The sequence below is a fragment of the Salvelinus namaycush genome, unplaced genomic scaffold (assembly GCF_016432855.1).
Source record: "Salvelinus namaycush isolate Seneca unplaced genomic scaffold, SaNama_1.0 Scaffold103, whole genome shotgun sequence".
Classification (NCBI taxonomy): Eukaryota; Metazoa; Chordata; class Actinopteri; order Salmoniformes; family Salmonidae; genus Salvelinus; species Salvelinus namaycush.
In genome coordinates, this window is record NW_024057709.1 from 154,624 (window position 1) to 177,426 (window position 22,803).

A 22,803-nucleotide genomic window follows, 5' to 3' on the forward strand; every position below is an offset into this window, starting at 1 on the left:
CTGCACCAGATTTGCCAGTTCTTGCTGTGAGATGTTAACCCACTCTTCCACCAAGGCACCTGCAAGTTCCCGGACATTTCTGGGGGGAATGGCCCAAGCCCTCACCCTCCGATCCAACAGGTCCCAGACGTGCTCAATGGGATTGAGATCCGGGCTCTTCGCTGGCCACGGCAGAACACTGACATTCCTGTCTTGCAGGAAATCACGCACAGAATGAGCAGTATGGCTGGTGGCATCGTAATGCTGGAGGGTCATGTCAGGATGAGCCTGCAGGAAGAGTACCACATGAGGGAGGAGGATGTCTTCCCTGTAACGCACAGCATGGAGATTGCCTGCAATGACAACAAGCTCAGTCCGATGATGCTGTGACACACCGTCCCAGACCATGACGGACCCTCCACCTCCAAATCGATCCCGCTCCAGAGTACAGGCTTCAGTGTACCGCTCATTCCTTCGACGATAAACGCGAATCTGACCATCACCCCTGGTGAGACAAAACCGCAACTCGTCAGTGAAGAGCAGTTTTTGCCAGTGCTATCTGGTCCAGCAACGGTGGGTTTGTGCCCATAGGCGACGTTGTTGCCGGTGATGTTTGGTGAGGACCTGCCTTACAACAGGCCTACAAGCCCTCAGTCCAGCCTCTCTCAGTCTATTGCGGACAGTCTGAGCACTGATGGAGGGATTGTGCGTTCCTGGTGTAACTCGGGCAGTTGTTGTCGCCATCCTGTTTCTGTCCCGCAGGTGTGATGTTCGGATGTACCGATCCTGTGCAGGTGTTGTTACACGTGGTCTGCCACTGCGAGGACGATCAGCTGTCCGTCCTGTCTCCCTGTAGCGCTGTTTTAGGCGTCTCACAGTACGAACATTGCAATTTATTGCCCTGGCCACATCTGCAGTCCTCATGCCTCCTTGCAGCATGCCTAAGGCACGTTCACGCAGATGAGCAGGGACCCTGGGCATCTTTCTTTTGGTGTTTTTCCAGAGTCAGTAGAAAGTAAGTTTTCCATAACTGTGAACCTTAATTGCCTACCGTCTGTAAGCTGTACGTGTCTTAACGACCGTTCCACAGGTGCTGTTCATGGGAAACAGTGTTTCAAGCGTGCGAGAGGAAGTTTTCAAACCCTCAGCTCTGAAGCTTTGTTCATCCCTTTTTTTGTTTGGTGTTTAAAAGTGCGCTGTAGCCATACCTCAAGAAAGCGATAACGCCGCCAACATTCCTAAACAGGTTACAATAACAGGCAAATCTCCTTTCTCTGCTGGAGTTCTGTTGTCGGATCGGATTTTTTTTTGTTTTTATCTGCTCTGTGGGAGTTGTTGGGGACTAATGTATTGTGAATCCTAATCGTTTGTATTGATGTGTGGAACAAGTGTTTTATGGTTTGTGTGGGACTGGTTTTGCGCTTATTGATGAACATTGTGTGCGCATGAGGTCAAATAGGTTCACTTGAAAGAAAATCTGGGCCGGACTGTATTTTAATGCCTGAGGTACAGGACTTTTCCTGAGAAACTTAAGTTCTTATTATTTTGTGACTGACGTTGTTTGTATGATAATGCAAAAAGAACACCATTGTTTTGGAGTTATTTATTTTAATGTTTAAGGGTTTATGAAAAGTTTATATTCCACGACTGACTTTTTCCACGAGTCCTTTGTATCGGTCTAGACATAACAGAAAAGGAGAGATCCAACATTTCTCTGGTAGACATGACCTTCCCGTCACCCCCTAACTGAGCTCAGGAGTCAAGTCAAAACCGTTAGCGTGTGTGTGCGTTAATCTCCTCCTCCAGGTCTAGGCAGCGTCGTGAGCAGGAGGACCGAGCGGAGGGAAGGAGGGACTGGGCGGAGGGGGGCAGGGAACATCGTCAGGGTGAATATTGGAGAAGACCGGAAGAGAAACGTTGCTGCTTCCTGTGTGGAAGCCATGCCCACATCAAGAAAGACTGCCCCCAGTACAGAGGACCTGCTGGTGCCTTCTCTTCATCTCCCTCTTCTAGCCACATGAGGAATTTGAGAGCGAGAAAAACAGGTATGATGAATACTCGCACAAACATTGACATGCACTCACACGCCTGGTCTAATCCTAGTGTGTTTATTTGTCCAGGACTCTCCTCAACCTGGTCTAATCCTAGTGTGTTTATTTGTCCAGGACTCACCTCAACCTGGTCTAATTCTAGTGTGTTTATTTGTCCAGGACTCACCTCAACCTGGTCTGATCCTAGTGTGTTTATTTGTCCAGGACTCACCTCAACCTGGTCTAATTCTAGTGTGTTTATTTGTCCAGGACTCACCTCAACCTGGTCTAATCCTAGTGTGTTTATTTGTCCAGGACTCACCTCAACCTGGTCTAATCCTAGTGTGTTTATTTGTCCAGGACTCACCTCAACCTGGTCTAATCCTAGTGTGTTTATTTGTCCAGGACTCACCTCAACCTGGTCTAATCCTAGTGTGTTTATTTGTCCAGGACTCACCTCAACCTGGTCTGATCCTAGTGTGTTTATTTGTCCAGGACTCACCTCAACCTGGTCTAATTCTAGTGTGTTTATTTGTCCAGGACTCACCTCAACCTGGTCTAATCCTAGTGTGTTTATTTGTCCAGGACTCACCTCAACCTGGTCTAATCCTAGTGTGTTTATTTGTCCAGGACTCACCTCAACCTGGTCTAATCCTAGTGTGTTTATTTGTCCAGGACTCACCTCAACCTGGTCTAATCCTAGTGTGTTTATTTGTCCAGGACTCACCTCAACCTGGTCTGATCCTAGTGTGTTTATTTGTCCAGGACTCACCTCAACCTGGTCTAATCCTAGTGTGTTTATTTGTCCAGGACTCACCTCAACCTGGTCTAATCCTAGTGTGTTTATTTGTCCAGGACTCACCTCAACCTGGTCTGATCCTAGTGTGTTTATTTGTCCAGGACTCACCTCAACCTGGTCTGATCCTAGTGTGTTTATTTGTCCAGGACTCACCTCAACCTGGTCTGATCCTAGTGTGTTTATTTGTCCAGGACTCAACTCAACCTGGTCTGATCCTAGTGTGTTTATTTGTCCAGGACTCACCTCAACCTGGTCTAATCCTAGTGTGTTTATTTGTCCAGGACTCACCTCAACCTGGTCTAATCCTAGTGTGTTTATTTGTCCAGGACTCACCTCAACCTGGTCTGATCCTAGTGTGTTTATTTGTCCAGGACTCACCTCAACCTGGTCTGATCCTAGTGTGTTTATTTGTCCAGGACTCACCTCAACCTGGTCTGATCCTAGTGTGTTTATTTGTCCAGGACTTAACTCAACTTGGTCTAATCCTAGTGTGTTTATTTGTCCAGGACTCACCTCAACCTGGTCTGATCCTAGTGTGTTTATTTGTCCAGGACTCACCTCAACCTGGTCTAATCCTAGTGTGTTTATTTGTCCAGGACTCACCTCAACCTGGTCTAATCCTAGTGTGTTTATTTGTCCAGGACTCACCTCAACTTGGTCTAATCCTAGTGTGTTTATTTGTCCAGGACTCACCTCAACCTGGTCTGATCCTAGTGTGTTTATTTGTCCAGGACTCACCTCAACCTGGTCTAATCCTAGTGTGTGTTTATTTGTCCAGGACTCAACTCAACAGGAGAAAAAAAAGAAGCAACAAAATATGATTGAGTCCACAAGCAGGTCATTGTCCAATTATTTTACTATAATTTCACAGAAATGTTTCTAAATAAATGTCAATGTTTCAGTCGGTTTACAGCATTGTGTTACCTTCCTTAAGCGTCAGTGCATCTCATCCCTGCTATATTGCATCCATGTGTGTTCCAGGCAGTCTAGCCAGCAGACACATGGGTCTGTCTGGTCCCAGAAGGAGCCCAGTGGACTGAGGAGATGGGGAGAGAGAGGTAGCTCTAGCCCCAAACCTCTGGGTTCTACTCTACTCCCTCTGAGGTCTGACCTGCAGTTCACCAGCCTGAACCTAGAACACCCGGAACTCAGAACCCCACCTGTTGGAACCCTGACATGGAACCCCAGTGGATGGTGGCAGAGCCTGAGAGCCTGTCTCCTAAATGGCACCCTAATCTCCTATATATTAGACTACTTAGGACCAGGGCTTTATGTTTGACCAGAGCCCTGGTCATAAGTAGTGCACTATGTAGGAGATTGGGTGCCATTTGGGACATAGAGGGGGCATTTTATGTTTTAACTACCCTTGCTGCCTCAGAGGAACTTTTTAAAGCGTTGTATTGTGTTTTAACTGAAAAGCCATTTTGCATGCTCCTCTCTTAAGTTGATTTTTATTTTTTAATGTTATTTTAAAAGTGATTATTTGTTAGATTTGTCTCGTGCAATGACGTCCTCCCAAACGCCCCTCTCTTCCACTTTGTCTAGTCAAATCCAGTTTGAGCCAGGCTGTGTGACTGTGTGTTTGTCTGCTCATCTCTGTACGTGTGTGAAAAGGGTGAATCTGTATTCAGAGGTGGAGGAACGACCCTGAAACAGATGGGTTCTTTAGATAATAATGGACAGTTTGTATTAAATTGTCTCCTCCATGCCAGAGTCTCCAAACATGGTAGCTAGCTAAAGATTAATTCCATTCTGCTTCTGCCTGCTCCCTCTAAACAGGTGCAGAATATATGTCTCTGTATTGGGTTACTAGTAGCTAACCCCCATGTGTGTAGATCTGAGAGGACTGGATAGATATAAGCAATATGGTAAAACATTAAATGACAACCTAGTCTGTCAGAGGGGAGGGTGTGACACCATATGGCTTATATACCGAACCACTTGTCCTTTATCATCTACACAGGGGTTTTGGGTTGAGGGTTGATTTTGGGTTTGGGGTGCAGTTAGCGGTAAGGGGGAAAACCGGAAAAATGTTTTTTGTTTTTATGTTGCCTTTTTGTGGCCACGGTGCCTCTGATTGGTGGGCCTGGTAGCTGTAATGTCAGATTCTGTCCACTCTGGTCTGGGATGCTAGTGTTCTGAGACCTGCTTTATAAATAAACGTTCTTTACAAAAAGAAAAGAAACATGCCATTAATTTAATGTCCTGAAGATGTTAAGTATATTTTTCAGATATGTATTTTTCTACCATTGAAGTTTAGAAGAAGATAACATTACACAATGAGCAGAGGCTAAAGGAAAATTCCACCCCAAAAACCATCTTTTGGTATTTGCCTCAATGTTGACATAGTTCCGACATGTTTTGCTTTACAACAATCAAGTTTTCAAGATATATAACTCTCAAAATACAGAAATCATCCCTGTATGATGCATTTCTCTTACCATTTGGCTACATCAAAATGCACAACGCATTATGCAGGGATGATTTTTGTATTTTGAAAGTTACATATCTTAAACTTAATTTGCTGACAAGCGAAACATTTTTCCTTATTTTTTCACTCATCCAAAGATACGAACAGTTTTATCCAATGCCTGCTATGGTTTTGGATGACAAGGTGATGTCATCGCTGCTTGCGTTGCTTCCGGTGCTCCCATCGGTGTTGCCATGCCATATTGGGCTACTTTGAAAACAATGTCGCGGGTTAAAATGTATTGGTCGCTTGTTGTTTGCTATTTCTAAATCAGCCCGAGGGGAAATTTAAACGGAAGTTGTGGAACTCCCTCGTGGTTATTTTTATGGGGGGGGGTCCTCAAAGAAACTGACATGAGGCTAAATGTGGAGAATGATACATTTGCCTCAGTTGGCCATCAAGTAGCCTATTAATATACATGCCATCGTAGGCTACCATTTGATACAATAAATATGTTGAAATTATTTATCACTGGAGTCATTGCAAATCAATGTGAAGCCTACCTGGAGCTGGTAAACCAGTTGAATAGAAAGCCTGTAACTCAATGTGTAGCCTACCTGGAGCTGGTAAACCAGTTGAATAGAAAGCCTGTAACTCAATGTGTAGCCTACCTGGAGCTGGTAAACCAGTTGAATAGAAAGCCTGTAACTCAATGTGTAGACTACCTGGAGCTGGTAAACTAGTTGAATAGAAAGCCTGTAACTCAATGTGTAGCCTACCTGGAGCTGGTAAACCAGTTGAATAGAAAGCCTGTAACTCAATGTGTAGCCTACCTGGAGCTGGTAAACTAGTTGAATAGAAAGCCTGTAACTCAATGTGTAGACTACCTGGAGCTGGTAAACTAGTTGAATAGAAAGCCTGTAACTCAATGTGTAGACTACCTGGAGCTGGTAAACCAGTTGAATAGAAAGCCTGTAACTCAATGTGTAGCCTACCTGGAGCTGGTAAACCAGTTGAATAGAAAGCCTGTAACTCAATGTGTAGCCTACCTGGAGCTGGTAAACCAGTTGAATAGAAAGCCTGTAACTCAATGTGTAGCCTACCTGGAGCTGGTAAACCAGTTGAATAGAAAGCCTGTAACTCAATGTGTAGCCTACCTGGAGCTGGTAAACCAGTTGAATAGAAAGCCTGTAACTCAATGTGTAGACTACCTGGAGCTGGTAAACTAGTTGAATAGAAAGCCTGTAACTCAATGTGTAGCCTACCTGGAGCTGGTAAACCAGTTGAATAGAAAGCCTGTAACTCAATGTGTAGCCTACCTGGAGCTGGTAAACTAGTTGAATAGAAAGCCTGTAACTCAATGTGTAGCCTACCTGGAGCTGGTAAACCAGTTGAATAGAAAGCCTGTAACTCAATGTGTAGACTACCTGGAGCTGGTAAACTAGTTGAATAGAAAGCCTGTAACTCAATGTGTAGCCTACCTGGAGCTGGTAAACCAGTTGAATAGAAAGCCTGTAACTCAATGTGTAGCCTACCTGGAGCTGGTAAACTAGTTGAATAGAAAGCCTGTAACTCAATGTGTAGACTACCTGGAGCTGGTAAACCAGTTGAATAGAAAGCCTGTAACTCAATGTGTAGCCTACCTGGAGCTGGTAAACTAGTTGAATAGAAAGCCTGTAACTCAATGTGTAGACTACCTGGAGCTGGTAAACCAGTTGAATAGAAAGCCTGTAAATCAATGTGAAGCCTACCTGGAGCTGGTAAACTAGTTGAATAGAAAGCCTGTAACTCAATGTGTAGACTACCTGGAGCTGGTAAACCAGTTGAATAGAAAGCCTGTAACTCAATGTGTAGACTACCTGGAGCTGGTAAACCAGTTGAATAGAAAGCCTATAACTCAATGTGTAGCCTACCTGGAGCTGGTAAACCAGTTGAATAGAAAGCCTGTAACTCAATGTGTAGACTACCTGGAGCTGGTAAACCAGTTGAATAGAAAGCCTGTAACTCAATGTGTAGCCTACCTGGAGCTGGTAAACCAGTTGAATAGAAAGCCTGTAACTCAATGTGTAGCCTACCTGGAGCTGGTAAACCAGTTGAATAGAAAGCCTGTAACTCAATGTGTAGCCTACCTGGAGCTGGTAAACCAGTTGAATAGAAAGCCTGTAACTCAATGTGTAGCCTACCTGGAGCTGGTAAACCAGTTGAATAGAAAGCCTGTAACTCAATGTGTAGCCTACCTGGAGCTGGTAAACCAGTTGAATAGAAAGCCTGTAACTCCATGTGTAGCCTACCTGGAGCTGGTAAACCAGTTGAATAGAAAGCCTGTAACTCAATGTGTAGCCTACCTGGAGCTGGTAAACCAGTTGAATAGAAAGCCTGTAACTCAATGTGTAGCCTACCTGGAGCTGGTAAACCAGTTGAATAGAAAGCCTATAACTCAATGTGTAGCCTACCTGGAGCTGGTAAACCAGTTGAATAGAAAGCCTGTAACTCAATGTGTAGCCTACCTGGAGCTGGTAAACCAGTTGAATAGAAAGCCTGTAACTCAATGTGTAGCCTACCTGGAGCTGGTAAACCAGTTGAATAGAAAGCTTATAACTCCAGTTTGTTTTTGTAGTAGCCTTGTGTTATTATGAACACATTAGATTGATGTAACAGTCAGATTAGGCTACAGGTAAAACACATTAGATTGATATAACAGTCAGATTAGGCTACAGGTAAAACACATTAGATTGATGTAACAGTCAGATTAGGCTACAGGTAAAACACATTAGATTGATGTAACAGTCAGATTAGGCTACAGGTAAAACACATTAGATTGATGTAACAGTCAGATTAGGCTACAGGTAAAACACATTAGATTGATGTAACAGTCAGATTAGGCTACAGGTAAAACACATTAGATTGATGTAACGGTCAGATTAGGCTACAGGTAAAACACATTAGATTGATGTAACGGTCAGATTAGGCTACAGGTAAAACACATTAGATTGATGTAACAGTCAGATTAGGCTACAGGTAAAACACATTAGATTGATGTAACAGTCAGATTAGGCTACAGGTAAAACACATTCGATTGATGTAACAGTCAGATTAGGCTACAGGTAAAACACATTCGATTGATGTAACAGTCAGATTAGGCTACAAGTAAAACACATTAGATTGATGTAACAGTCAGATTAGGCTACAGGTAAAACACATTAGATTGATGTAACAGTCAGATTAGGCTACAGGTAAAACACAGATTGATGTAACAGTCAGATTAGGCTACAGGTAAAACACAGATTGATGTAACAGTCAGATTAGGCTACAGGTAAAACACAGATTGATGTAACAGTCAGATTAGGCTACAGGTAAAACACATTAGATTGATGTAACAGTCAGATTAGGCTACAGGTAAAACACATTAGATTGATGTAACAGTCAGATTAGGCTACAGGTAAAACACATTAGATTGATGTAACAGTCAGATTAGGCTACAGGTAAAACACAGATTGATGTAACAGTCAGATTAGGCTACAGGTAAAACACAGATTGATGTAACAGTCAGATTAGGCTACAGGTAAAACACATTAGATTGATGTAACAGTCAGATTAGGCTACAGGTAAAACACATTAGATTGATGTAACAGTCAGATTAGGCTACAGGTAAAACACATTAGATTGATGTAACAGTCAGATTAGGCTACAGGTAAAACACATTAGATTGATGTAACAGTCAGATTAGGCTACAGGTAAAACACATTCGATTGATGTAACAGTCAGATTAGGCTACAGGTAAAACACATTAGATTGATGTAACAGTCAGATTAGGCTACAGGTAAAACACATTAGATTGATGTAACAGTCAGATTAGGCTACAGGTAAAACACATTAGATTGATGTAACAGTCAGATTAGGCTACAGGTAAAACACATTCGATTGATGTAACAGTCAGATTAGGCTACAGGTAAAACACATTCGATTGATGTAACAGTCAGATTAGGCTACAAGTAAAACACATTAGATTGATGTAACAGTCAGATTAGGCTACAGGTAAAACACATTAGATTGATGTAACAGTCAGATTAGGCTACAGGTAAAACACATTAGATTGATGTAACAGTCAGATTAGGCTACAGGTAAAACACATTAGATTGATGTAACAGTCAGATTAGGCTACAGGTAAAACACATTAGATTGATGTAACAGTCAGATTAGGCTACAGGTAAAACACATTAGATTGATGTAACAGTCAGATTAGGCTACAGGTAAAACAAATGCTAAAAAAATAAACACTGGCTGTTGTTGACAAACATATTCAGGCCATATACATATTATTAACATTTAATTCAGGGATTGAAAGTACGACCCCATCCTCAGTAGCCTATCCCAGCAGGCTATTGGGGAAACAGGCACTTCTAATTTGCGAAATCGCCTCGCTATGCATGTCAGTTAATTTGAACTAAGCAAACTGCTAAATCGTTCATCTTGCCTAGGCTACCTAACATGAGATGTAGGCATATCAGGAGCTATAGGCCACCTGTCTTTATCTAAGAAAACCATGGCAAAATGGAATTACAATCATAAACCCAGATTTGAGTCTGTAACCTATGCCTATTGAAAAGTTTAATCAATCTCGCAAATGTGCCATTTTATACGGGTTTGTAGTCTTAACATCTGGCACGTAACAGCACAATGGCCAGAAAATAGCCTAACATTTGTTTGTTTTTTATGTTCATCCAAGTTTTTCTTGCTCTGATTTTGAGATCCTCTGTCCAATTGTCATCACCAAACTCTCCTGTCATATTTATCTATTACGCACATGCGCAAAGGGGATTTAATTACAATTAGAAACCTGGTTCGAGCCCTGAATGCTGATTGGCTGAAAGGTATGACAAAACATTACTTTTTACTGTACTAATTACATTGGTAACCAGTTTATAATAGCAATAAGGCACCCCGGGGTATATGGCCAACATACCACGGCTAACGGCTGTATCCAGGCACTCGTCGTTATTAGCGGTGGCATATTGGCCATATACCATACCCCATTGTGCCTTATTGTATAATCATAGCAGTCAAGCGAGTTAAATAGACATCCATTGATGAAAAATGATCTGGCTTGTTAATAAGGGACAATTATCTTGTCACATATTTAAATTCCTTTACGTATTTTGTTTTATTTAACGTTTTTTTTGTTTTTTACTAGGCAAGTCAGTTAAAAACATTCTTATTTACAATGACGGCCTACATATGTCATAGCTTGCAATTCTTATTTTGAGGAAACCCGAATTTTGCTTCAAACGACGTTACAAGTTACCATGATCGTCCTTAATTGGCTCGATAACGTTATGGAAAAGGAGTTTATAGTATAGATGTGGCAACTCCTCTCTTTGGGCTAGTTTTCAGGCCTTTTGGGGGGGGGGGGGGGGGGTAGTCATTGTACTAGAAATACTCGCTTGACCTGTCAACCCTGGCTAGCACAGAGTTTCTAAACCCAGAGGAGAAACATCTCCGAGACCTCCGAGAACGCTTGCGAAACAGACCAGGCCGGGGTTTTGAGAAGTAAAAAGGTCTTCCATAGTTTTACATTTTCTTGAAATCTAAAATGTACAACCTAGATTTGAGCCAATGTCTTAATAGTTGAACAAGTAATTTCACTCAAACCTCGTGAAAGTTTGTCACTCTCACGATGTTGGAGTAACGTAAGACATTGACCTAAAACATTGTCTCAAATCTAGGTTGTCCCTTTAGATTTCGAGAAAATTCATGAAGAATTGTCCACTTCCCTCATTGACTTCTCAAACCCTGGGCTGGTCTGGCTGTCTGTTTCGCAACATTTCCCGGAAGTTTCTCTATGTTGCGCCTCTGGGTTTAGAAACTCTGCCAACCCGGATATAGACGGTATAGGGCAGGCGTGAGTAGATGACCTGCCCGTTCCGTTGTTTTCAAGGTAATCTTGGACTCAGTATCAAGTTCTTACCTCAGTGATCTAGCCTGCCTAATGAATTTATTTGTTGCGTTGCACACATTTTTGAAGGTGTCATACAGTGTCGTAACCTCCCTGGATTTCTGTTGGCTCAATCGCCTGTCATTCAATAAGTCACCCTATTTTGGATCCGTTTGCTAAACCGCTTTGTTGGATGTTTCCCGCTCATGCGCACACCGGTGTTTTCATGTTCGTTTACATAAATATGTTCTGTAGCTAAGGCTTTAATAAAGATTTTTATAAGTAAACCAAGATAGACGACAGTTTATCATTTCCAATGTGAATAAATGAGTCATAGTGGGCAGAACAAGCAAGGTGGTGGGCAGAGCCAAGCACTGCTAGTGGCGCATTCTTGTAAACATCTACATATTTCCGTTAGAGAACGCCTACTCTGTGAAAGTGAGCAGTAACTCAATTTACCTTTCCACTCCTAAACAGCGCGATTTTGTACAACCTATGCAAAGGGCAAAGTCTACAAAAATGTGTCCACTCTGTTAATAACAGATTCTAGTTTTTATTTTGAACTGAACTGTATTGAATTTAAATGTTTAATTGACGAGAAAATGTCAGACAAAAATCCATCTCGTTTGTGTGCCAGTGGGCTTCCTCTCACTACCATATTTGGTAGTGGGTGGAAACGCCCAACGGATACTTCACATTTATACAACCAGTCAAATATCTGTGTCATTGTTCCATCATCTGTGGCTTAGATATGTCATTACCGAACATGTCTGCCTCCATGGTGGCTAGGGCGACCGTCCGAGCAGTCAGTAAAAGAAAGATATTAGCCACAAGAGCGGCTTTAACGCTGGTAAGTGTGTAAAAATATTACATTATATTATTTTCTCTCCAAACAATGAAGTGTCGGTGAATATTGTTAAGACTGTTGGCTCCGAAGTTACAGAAAGCGAGCTAGCTGTCATGTAATATAGCTATGTCGTCGTTTTTGGTCGCACTCATGTGTCAATTAAATTCTCATAATCCTAGTTTGCCGATTAAGTTTAACGATTTACAATGGAGTTGATGACCGACTAGTGTGAGCTCCGTCACACAATTACGGTTTTATATATATATATATATATATATATATATATGCATACATGCATGCAAACTACTGATTTCAGCACCCATGAAATGTCGTTTTTGATAGCTTCGGAGTTCGTCCGCCCACACTACCTGCTGTTTTAATCCGCTAAATCCTTGCTAAATTTCGGATTGGGGCTTTTCAAAAATGAGTGTAGTGGTGATTTGAGAACTGTGTTTTAACTAGTGTGCTAATATCGCTAGCTAGCGAGCAAATGATTAGGAATACACTATAGTTTTTATCTAGCTATAGTAGCTACGTAAGGACGTTTGTCACTCATGTCCAGTGACACAGTTAGTTCCGGGTCCGATGAGGGGGGAGCAGCACAGTTTCTTACATAAAATGTTAGCCAGCTTGTCAACGTCAACTGTGCAGGCACGGTTTGAAGATAAAGGCCTCTGTGACATTGTGATTAAGTAGCTCGGCTCACTGCAGTTGCTGCTGGATAGCCCAGTCCCACTGGCGAGTTGACCAAACTGCTGTTGTGACAACATTGGAAACATGGTTATGCGACAATACGTCAAAACATTAACAACTTAGAATGGAATTGTAATTATATGAGATCATAGGCCTGCAATCCTTTATTGCCTACTTGTTGTAGAGCTGTTAGGTGTCCAAATAATGTAAATGTCACAATTATCTGAGTTTGTCGCGACAGATGTAGCCAATTGAATACGCATTTAAATTGCAACGTCTGCCTAAGCTACACATTGTCTCAATAACATTTTCTATTTTTAATACCATCAAACATCAAGTTAGGCACAGGCTACCTAATTTCCAAAATAGTCCATCACTCATCGTGAATACTAATTCTTTAAATTTTACTGGTAAAACGTCCCAACTGAATCTCCATGTCAATTATCTGATGTCAATCCATTTAATGGGAATATGCATTTAGGTCTTCTTAAATAACTTACATTTCGTAGATGGTGTTAAACTACTAGCCTTTTCTTGTGTTTTGTTTCAATCAACGCATATATTCTGCCTAGTGGTGCGCTCAGAGTTTTGGCGCTTGAGAACGAAAATGTGACTATTCTGCTTCAGCTAACCATCCTAAAATGTCATTAGAAATGAGGTGTGTTTGGTGTAACAGTAACGTTATAGCCCTACTGTTCTGGTCCTCTCTACTACTAGTAAACATTATAGTAAACACAAATATAAACACATCTTGTCAAGTTTTGGTTTCATGGAGCTGAAATACAAGATCCCAGAAATGTTCCATAACAACAAAAAGCTTATTTCTCTCAAATGTTGTGCACAAGTGTGTGTACATCCCTGTTAGTGAGCATTTCCCCTTTGCCAAGATAATCCATCCACCTCACAGGTGTTGCATATCAAGAAGCTGATTGAAGGGCATGATCATTACACAGGTGCACCTTGTGCTGGGGACTTTCCCCCCCCCCCACAACACAATGCCACATATGTCTCAAGTTTTGAGGGAGTGTGCAATTGACCTGCTGGAATGTCCACCAGAATTGTAGCCAGAACACGTTAATTTCTCAACCATAAGCCACCTCCAACGTCGTTTGAGAATTTGGCAGTACGTCCAACTGGCCTCAACCGCAGACCACATCTAACCACACCAGCCCAGGACCTCCACATCCGGCTTCTTCACCTGCGGGATCATCTGAGACCATCCACCCGGACAGCTGATGAAACTGTGTGTTTGCACAACCAAAGAATTTCTACAAAAACTGTCTCAGGGAAGCTCATCTGCATGCTCGTTGTCCTCACCAGGGTCTTGACCTGACTGCAGTTCAGCGTCGTAACCGGCTTCAGTGGGCAAATGCTCACCTTCGATGGCCACTGACACGCTGGAGAAGTGTACTCTTCATGGATGAATCCCGGTTTCAACTGGACCGGGCAGATTGCAGATGTGTATGGCATCATGTGGGCGAGTGGTTTGCTGATGTCAACGTTGTGAACAGAGTGCCCCATTGTGGGGTTATGTTTTGGGCAGGCATAAGCTACAGACAACCAACACAATTGCATTTCATCGAAGGCAATTTGAATGCACAGAGATACCGTGACGAGGTCCTGAGGCCCATTGCCGTGCCATTCAGCCACCGCCATCAACTCATGTTTCAGCATGATAACGCAAGGCCCTCCGTGTGAAGGAGATGTGTCACGCTGCATGAGGCAAATGGTGGTCACACCAGATACTGACTGGGTTTCTGATCCAAGCCCCTACATCTTTTTTAAGGTGTCTGTGACCATGAGATGCATATCTGTATTCCCAGTCGTGTGAAATCCATAGATTAGGGCCCTATTAATTTATTTAAATTGACAGATTTCCTTATGAACTGTAACTCAGTAAAATCAATGAATTTGTTGCATGTTACATTGTATATTTTTGTTCAGTGTTGTTGGTGTGACAGTGGTGTTGGTGTGGCGATCCTACAATGGGATGCAAGGATTTGAATTCTCCGAATAGTCATATTTATATCTGGTATCAGAGATTCCTAGAGTTGCCGTAGGATGATTGTGCGTATGATACTGTAAATGGACTGTGTGGTCAACCCCTCTGGTCTCTCTTCCAGACTCCATCTGCTGTGAATAGGATCAGGAGCTTGCTGGAGGATAAACCAGAATACGTGAGTATCCCTCCAACCCAGGAGTCTCCTTCTCTGCTCCTGGAGACGTCTTTGAGAGCACGCTTTTGTTCCGGCCTAGCACTGTGTTCACATTGGTCTGAGGGTGGGTGTGAGGGGTTATGGGTAGTGGTATGATGGTGGTTGTGTTGTGTCTAGCTTGGTCTGAGGGTGGGTGTGAGGGGTTATGGGTAGTGGTATGATGGTGGTTGTGTTGTGTCTAGCTTGGTCTGAAGGTGGGTGTGAGGGGTTATGGGTAGTGGTATGATGGTGGTTGTGTCTAGCTTGGTCTGAGGGTGGGTGTGAGGGGTTATGGGTAGTGGTATGATGGTGGTTGTGTCTAGCTTGGTCTGAAGGTGGGTGTGAGGGGTTATGGGTAGTGGTATGATGGTGGTTGTGTTGTGTTTAGCTTGGTCTGAAGGTGGGTGTGAGGGGTTATGGGTAGTGGTATGATGGTGGTTGTGTTGTGTCTAGCTTGGTCTGAAGGTGGGTGTGAGGGGTTATGGGTAGTGGTATGATGGTGGTTGTGTTGTGTCTAGCTTGGTCTGAAGGTGGGTGTGAGGGGTTATGGGTAGTGGTATGATGGTGGTTGTGTTGTCTAGCTTGGTCTGAGGGTGGGTGTGAGGGGTTATGGGTAGTGGTATGATGGTGGTTGTGTTGTGTCTAGCTTGGTCTGAAGGTGGGTGTGAGGGGTTATGGGTAGTGGTATGATGGTGGTTGTGTTGTGTCTAGCTTGGTCTGAAGGTGGGTGTGAGGACGCGGGGCTGTAACGGTATGACCTACACTCTGGACTTCACCAAGCAGAAGGATCAGGCTGATGAGGAAGTGCTGCAGGACGGTGAGCAAACGCCATTATCCTAAATGACATTATCCCAACGTTATCCTAATGTTTAGACTTACGTCCTCGTTGGACCACTTTAGAAAACATGTTGATGTGTCCTCATCTTGTCAGATGTATTATTCTTATTATTCTTATATTATTATTATTTCATCTACAATCTAAATGAAATCCCCAACATTATGTTGAAATGTTCTCCTTAACATGATACGTGATTTATTATTATTGCTGTAAAATACTGAGTTGTGGTTTTACTGTAATGTTACAATGTCTCAGTGCGTGCCTAATGTTGCTGTAAAATATTTTTCCATTTTAACTTCTTATGGCTGCAGCCCGACGTCGGTACACCTATGACAACATCCAGCTCAAAGTGCAGGGCGCGAAATTCAAAATATATATTTTTTAAATATTTAACTTTCACACATTAACAAGTCCAATACAGCATATGAAAGGTACATCTTGTGAATCCAGCCAACATGTCCGATTTTTAAAATGTTTTACAGCGAAAACACCACGTATATTTATGTTAGCTCACCACCAAATACAAAAAAGGACAGACATTTTTCACAGCACAGGTAGCATGCACAAAGCCAACCTAACTAACCAAGAACCAACCAAACTAACCAACAAACAACTTCATCAGATGACAGTCTTATAACATGTTATTCAATAAATCTGTTTTGTTCGAAAAATGTGCATATTTCAGGTATAAATCATAGTTTACATTGCAGCTACAATCAGAAATTGCACCGAAAGCAGACAGAATAATTACAGACACCAACGCCAAATACCTAAATACTCATCATAAAACATTTCTTAAAAAATACATAGTGTACAGCAAATGAAAGACAGGCATCTTGTGATTCCAGACAATATTTCCGATTTATTAAGTGTTTTACAGCGAAAACACAATATAGCGTTATATTAGCGTAGCCACAATAGCCAAAAACACAAGCCATTTCCCAGCAGTAAAAGTTAGCGATCGTAACAAACCAGTAAAAGATATATAATTTTTGACTAACCTTGATATTCTTCATCAGATGACAGTCCTATAGCATCATGTTATACATACACTTATGTTTTGTTCGAAAATGTGCATATTTAGAGCTGAAATCAATGGTTATACATTGTGCTAACTTAGCTACTTTTTCCCACAACGTCCGGATTTTTTTCTGACACTTTTTCTGACACATATTCTGACCAAATAGCTATTCATAAACATAACTAAAAAATACATGTTGTATAGGAAATGATAGATCCACTAGTTCTTAATGCAATCGCCGTGTTAGAATTAAAAATAACTTCATTACGATATGCAGTTTACGTTATGGCGAGAGTGCCCAAAATCTGGGCGCCGACGACTAGTTCACATGTACGACAGATATATGAAATAGCATCATAAAATGTTTCCTACTTTTGCTGATCTTCCATCAGAATGTTGTACAAGGTGTCCTTTGTCAAGAACAATCGTTGTTTGGATTTAGAACGGACTCTTTCCCTCTCGATTTAGCAAGCACACTAGCCAAGTGGCACGAATCTCTCCATTGTCAACAAACGGAAGAGAACGGAACACGGCAAAACTCCCGAAAAAATTTCAATAATCTGATTAAACTATATTGAAAAAACATACTTTACGTTGATATGGTCACATGTATCAAATAAAATCAAAGCCGGAGATAGTAGTTGCCTATAACGACAGCTTTTCAAAAGGCAAATCCAGGTCCCTCTTCGCGCCTTCCTGAAAACAGGAAATGGGGGACACGTCATTCCAGAAGCTGTAATTCGAGTCCAGATCAAGTTACACACTCCATTTCTTCTCACTCCTTGTCGACATCTAGTGGAAGACGTATGAAGTGCATCTAAACTAATAAATAACCAGGACTTTAATAGCCAGCCCCTAGAACAGAGCCTCAATTTCAGACTTTCCACTTCCTGTCAGGAAGATTGCTGCAAAATGAGTTCTGTTTTACTCACAGATATAATTCAAACGGTTTTAGAAACTAGAGAGTGTTTTCTATCCAATAGTAATAATAATATGCATATTGTACGAGCAAGAATTGAGTACGAGGCCGTTTGAAATGGGCACCTTTTATCTGGCTACTCAATACTGCCCCTGCAGCCCAAACTTAAAAAGCAGTGTATTGAGTTACAGACAAACTAGGCTTTGATTGTAAGGGATGGAAACCAAATCATCTGTATTGTGTTTTTTAATACATTTTCACCATAAACAGCACAAGTCACTAACATCCTGCTGTTAATGCTCCAATGTTTCAGGAGGCCTCTCCTCCCTCTGATCAATGGTTTCAGGAGGCCTCTCCTCCCTCTGATCAATGGTTTCAGGAGGCCTCTCCTCCCTCTGATCAATGGTTTCAGGAGGCCTCTCCTCCCTCTGATCAATGGTTTCAGGAGGCCTCTCCTCTCTCTGATCAATGGTTTCAGGAGGCCTCTCCTCCCTCTGATCAATGGTTTCAGGAGGCCTCTCCTCCCTCTGATCAATGGTTTCAGGAGGCCTCTCCTCCCTCTGATCAATGGTTTCAGGAGGCCTCTCCTCCCTCTGATCAATGGTTTCAGGAGGCCTCTCCTCCCTCTGATCAATGGTTTCAGGAGGCCTCTCCTCCTCCCTCTGATCAATGGTTTCAGGAGGCCTCTACTCCTCTCTCTGATCAATGGTTTCAGGAGGCCTCTCCTCCTCTCTCTGATCAATGGTTTCAGGAGGCCTCTCCTCCCTCTGATCAATGGTTTCAGGAGGCCTCTCCTCTCTCTGATCAATGGTTTCAGGAGGCCTCTACTCCTCTCTCTGATCAATGGTTTCAGGAGGCCTCTACTCCTCTCTCTGATCAATGGTTTCAGGAGGCCTCTACTCCTCTCTCTGATCAATGGTTTCAGGAGGCCTCTCCTCCCTCTGATCAATGGTTTCAGGAGGCCTCTACTCCTCCCTCTGATCAATGGTTTCAGGAGGCCTCTACTCCTCCCTCTGATCAATGGTTTCAGGAGGCCTCTACTCCTCTCTCTGATCAATGGTTTCAGGAGGCCTCTACTCCTCTCTCTGATCAATGGTTTCAGGAGGCCTCTCCTCTCTCTGATCAATGGTTTCAGGAGGCCTCTACTCCTCTCTCTGATCAATGGTTTCAGGAGGCCTCTACTCCTCTCTCTGATCAATGGTTTCAGGAGGCCTCTACTCCTCTCTCTGATCAATGGTTTCAGGAGGCCTCTACTCCTCTCTCTGATCAATGGTTTCAGGAGGCCTCTACTCCTCCCTCTGATCAATGGTTTCAGGAGGCCTCTACTCCTCTCTCTGATCAATGGTTTCAGGAGGCCTCTCCTCCCTCTGATCAATGGTTTCAGGAGGCCTCTCCTCCCTCTGATCAATGGTTTCAGGAGGCCTCTACTCCTCTCTCTGATCAATGGTTTCAGGAGGCCTCTCCTCCCTCTGATCAATGGTTTCAGGAGGCCTCTCCTCCCTCTGATCAATGGTTTCAGGAGGCCTTTACTCCTCCCTCTGATCAATGGTTTCAGGAGGCCTCTACTCCTCCCTCTGATCAATGGTTTCAGGAGGCCTCTACTCCTCTCTCTGATCAATGGTTTCAGGAGGCCTCTACTCCTCCCTCTGATCAATGGTTTCAGGAGGCCTCTACTCCTCCCTCTGATCAATGGTTTCAGGAGGCCTCTCCTCCTCTCTCTGATCAATGGTTTCAGGAGGCCTCTACTCCTCCCTCTGATCAATGGTTTCAGGAGGCCTCTACTCCTCCCTCTGATCAATGGTTTCAGGAGGCCTCTACTCCTCCCTCTGATCAATGGTTTCAGGAGGCCTCTCCTCCCTCTGATCAATGGTTTCAGGAGGCCTCTCCTCCCTCTGATCAATGGTTTCAGGAGGCCTCTACTCCTCTCTCTGATCAATGGTTTCAGGAGGCCTCTACTCCTCTCTCTGATCAATGGTTTCAGGAGGCCTCTACTCCTCTCTCTGATCAATGGTTTCAGGAGGCCTCTACTCCTCCCTCTGATCAATGGTTTCAGGAGGCCTCTACTCCTCCCTCTGATCAATGGTTTCAGGAGGCCTCTACTCCTCTCTCTGATCAATGGTTTCAGGAGGCCTCTACTGCCTCTGATCAATGGTTTCAGGAGGCCTCTACTGCCTCTGATCAATGGTTCAGGAGGCCTCTACTGCCTCTGATCAATGGTTCAGGAGGCCTCTCCTCCCTCTGATCAATGGTTTCAGGAGGCCTCTACTCCTCTCTCTGATCAATGGTTTCAGGAGGCCTCTACTGCCTCTGATCAATGGTTTCAGGAGGCCTCTACTGCCTCTGATCAATGGTTCAGGAGGCCTCTACTGCCTCTGATCAATGGTTCAGGAGGCCTCTACTGCCTCTGATCAATGGTTCAGGAGGCCTCTTGTCCGGCGCCACATTTTCCTAACGGAAACCTTGGGACAGGCACAGCAGAGTGTGTTGTGTTGCATTTAAAAAGGTCTTTGAGGAAACGCGTGCGCCTAAGAAATGGAGATACGGATTAACGGCGCCAAAAATAACTTACAGCATTTAATAATGTCACGCATTAACGTTGACAGCCCTAATAATTATTAGTCCTCTCCTGCAGGTGTGCGTGTATTTATAGAGAAGAAGGCCCAGCTCACTCTGCTGGGGACCGAGATGGACTTCGTGGAGTCCAAGCTGTCCAGTGAGTTTGTCTTCAACAACCCCAACATCAAGGGCACCTGCGGCTGTGGAGAGAGCTTTAACATGTGAAAGGGCTTCATGCTGGGGACCTGGCCTCCCTACACAGCCAAACGTCATCCTCGCACCCATACTTACCACCCATAAACCCCACACATACATCTCCCAACCCTCTCACACTTCCCTTCCCTTCCTGGAGGCCTGTGAATAAAGGCCTGATGGACACAACGTGAGAGAAGGAGTGAGACGTGGTGTGAAGTTCTCTGAGACAGACATGGGATGTTTCTGTGCTGCTACAGAACAGAAATGAGTTGTGTTGCTGTGGGTCTTGTGATGGTGTACTTGTAGGGCTAATATCTTAACACTGGGCTGTGACATGCTGAGCCCCCTGAAATCTTGTTACATAGACATGCATGTGGTTCTGGCAGTAACCATAGAAACAGTACCTGAGAGACTTGGAGAGCTGCCAAAGTAAAGGAAACACCAACATATAGTGTCTCAATAGGGCGTTGGGCCTCCACCAATCAGAACTGCTTCAGTGCATCTTGGCATGAATTCTACAAGTGTCTGGAACTCTATTGGAGGGATGAGGAGACCGTTCTTCCACGAGAAATTCCATCGTTTTGGTGTTTTTTTTGTGGACGGCGGTGGAAAACGCCGTCTCAGGCGCCGCTCCAGAATCTCCCCGTAAAGTGTTGAATTGGGTTGAGATCTGGTGACTGAGACGTAAACCATATATGCCATGGCCATCGTTTTCATGCTCATCACACCATTCTGTGACCACTGCCATCCACAGGGCAGGAAACTAATGGCCCACCCAAAATTTGTATACATACCCCTAAGCATGATGGGATGTTAATTCCTGAATTAACTCAGGAACCAAACCTGTGTGGGAGCACCTGCTTTCAATTTACTTTATCCCCAATTTACGCCAGTGTTTCCATTATTTTGGTAGTTACCTGTAGGTTGAATATAGTCACATGACGTGTTGGGCGTGTTTGATGGGTAATGCTAAAGTCACCGACTGTAGAAAAGGTCGAGGAAGCAGCATGACATGGTTTCCTAAGAGAGGGCTGGAGGTCTGTGAGTGCCTCAATAGTGCTGCCATGCTATCTCAATTTTAAAGTAGTCCATTTTCTTCATTGGCTGGGGCCTCCCAAGTGGCTCAGCGGTGCCAAGAGTGTGCAAAGCTGTCATCAAGGCAAAGGGTGGCTATTTTGAAGAATCTCAAATATAAAATATATTTTGATTTGTTTAACACTTTTTTTTGGTTACTACATGATTCCATATGTGTTATTTCATAGTTTTGATGTCTTCACTACTATTCTACAAGGTAGAAAATAGTGAAAATAAAGAAAAACCCTTGAATGAGTAGGTGTTCTAAGATTTTTGACTGGTGGTGTGTATATATGTGTGTGTATAGGCCTATAAGAGTGTATATATATGTGTGTGTATATAGGCCTATAAATAATGAACAAAACATTAGGAACACCTTCCTAATATTGAGCTGCACCCCCTTTTGGCCCCAGAACAGCCTCAATTCGTCGGGGGCATGGACTCTACAAGGTGTCCAAAGCGTTCCACAGGGATGCTGGCCCATGTTGACTTCAATGCTTCCCACAGTTGTATCAAGTTGGCTGGATGTCCATTGGGTGGTGGACCATTCTTGATACGCACGGGAAACTGTTGAGTGTGAAAATCCCAGCAGCGTTGCAGTTCTTGACACAAACCGGTGTGCCTGGCACCTACTACCATATTCCGTTCAAAGGCACTTAAATATTTTGTCTTGCCCATTCACGGTCTCAATGCTTAAAAATCCTTCTGTAACCCGTCTCCTCCCCTCTTCATCTACTCTGATTGAAGTGGATTTAACAAGTGACATCAATAAGGGATCATATCTTTCACCTGGATTCACCTGGTCAGTCGGTCATGGAAAGAGCAGGTGTCCTTAATGTTTTGTCCACTCAGTGTATTGCTATATAGGCTTTGTGCTGTGAATACTACAGATATGTAACTAGTGTACAGTTGGTGACGCGTCGACTAGAATAAATAGAATTTAAATCTGTGGATTAGTCTCCGTGTCATTTCTACTGTTTCTGTCTCAGTAAAACATTTGAATGGATTGTGTTGTGAAGCAAATGATAATTTCTGTTGTGACGAGTGATTTTTATTTTGAAGTTTTGGTTAGATTTCTGTTGTGAAGTTAGCTAGATTTTTTTTTTTTGTCCTCTGGAAATGTTATGAAACAAGGATTTCTAGCCAATTATTCAAGTATCTGTCACTGTAATGTATCCACTAGTCTAGGTAGATGGACAGACTGACTAGAATCAATCAACTGTCCCTTTTCTGATCCCAAAGGACGTCCTCACTTCAGGCCACTATTACATCAGAAGTGACGCTTCCTGTTCTTGTTATGATGACATCACCTGCA

The 22,803-nt window shown here is 43.2% G+C and overlaps 2 protein-coding genes across 3 annotated transcripts in view; both read left to right on the forward strand.

Moving 5' to 3' along the window:
• Nucleotides 1-4,993, forward strand: part of tut7 (terminal uridylyl transferase 7) — a 52,773-nt gene extending 47,780 nt beyond the window's left edge. The window contains exons 27-29 of one of the 2 annotated variants that reach the window (XM_038982120.1): nucleotides 1,786-2,024; nucleotides 3,587-3,645; nucleotides 3,790-4,993. In XM_038982120.1, coding sequence (XP_038838048.1) covers nucleotides 1,786-2,024; nucleotides 3,587-3,633 — 286 coding nt within the window. In that variant the 3' untranslated portion in view covers nucleotides 3,634-3,645; nucleotides 3,790-4,993. The remainder of the gene's footprint in view (nucleotides 1-1,785; nucleotides 2,025-3,586; nucleotides 3,646-3,789) is intronic. The other variant, XM_038982119.1, reaches the window with a different exon arrangement.
• A 6,892-nt stretch (nucleotides 4,994-11,885) lies between these two features.
• On the forward strand, nucleotides 11,886-21,596 carry isca1 (iron-sulfur cluster assembly 1). Its single transcript, XM_038982115.1, has 4 exons — nucleotides 11,886-12,000; nucleotides 14,814-14,867; nucleotides 15,597-15,702; nucleotides 20,296-21,596. The coding sequence occupies exons 1-4, from the start codon at nucleotides 11,902-11,904 to the stop codon at nucleotides 20,442-20,444; spliced, it is 408 nt and encodes a 135-aa protein (XP_038838043.1). The 5' UTR covers nucleotides 11,886-11,901; the 3' UTR covers nucleotides 20,445-21,596.
• Nucleotides 21,597-22,803: the final 1,207 nt, after the last annotated feature.

Bases quoted from the DNA above. Each gene is read 5' to 3' on its own strand.
- isca1 (XM_038982115.1), top strand. From the start codon at position 11,902: ATGTCATTACCGAACATGTCTGCCTCCATGGTGGCTAGGGCGACCGTC. The intron at 12,001-14,813 runs GTAAGTGTGTAA...TCTCTCTTCCAG, and splicing joins CAAGAGCGGCTTTAACGCTG to ACTCCATCTGCTGTGAATAG. The intron at 14,868-15,596 runs GTGAGTATCCCT...TGTTGTGTCTAG, and splicing joins TGGAGGATAAACCAGAATAC to CTTGGTCTGAAGGTGGGTGT.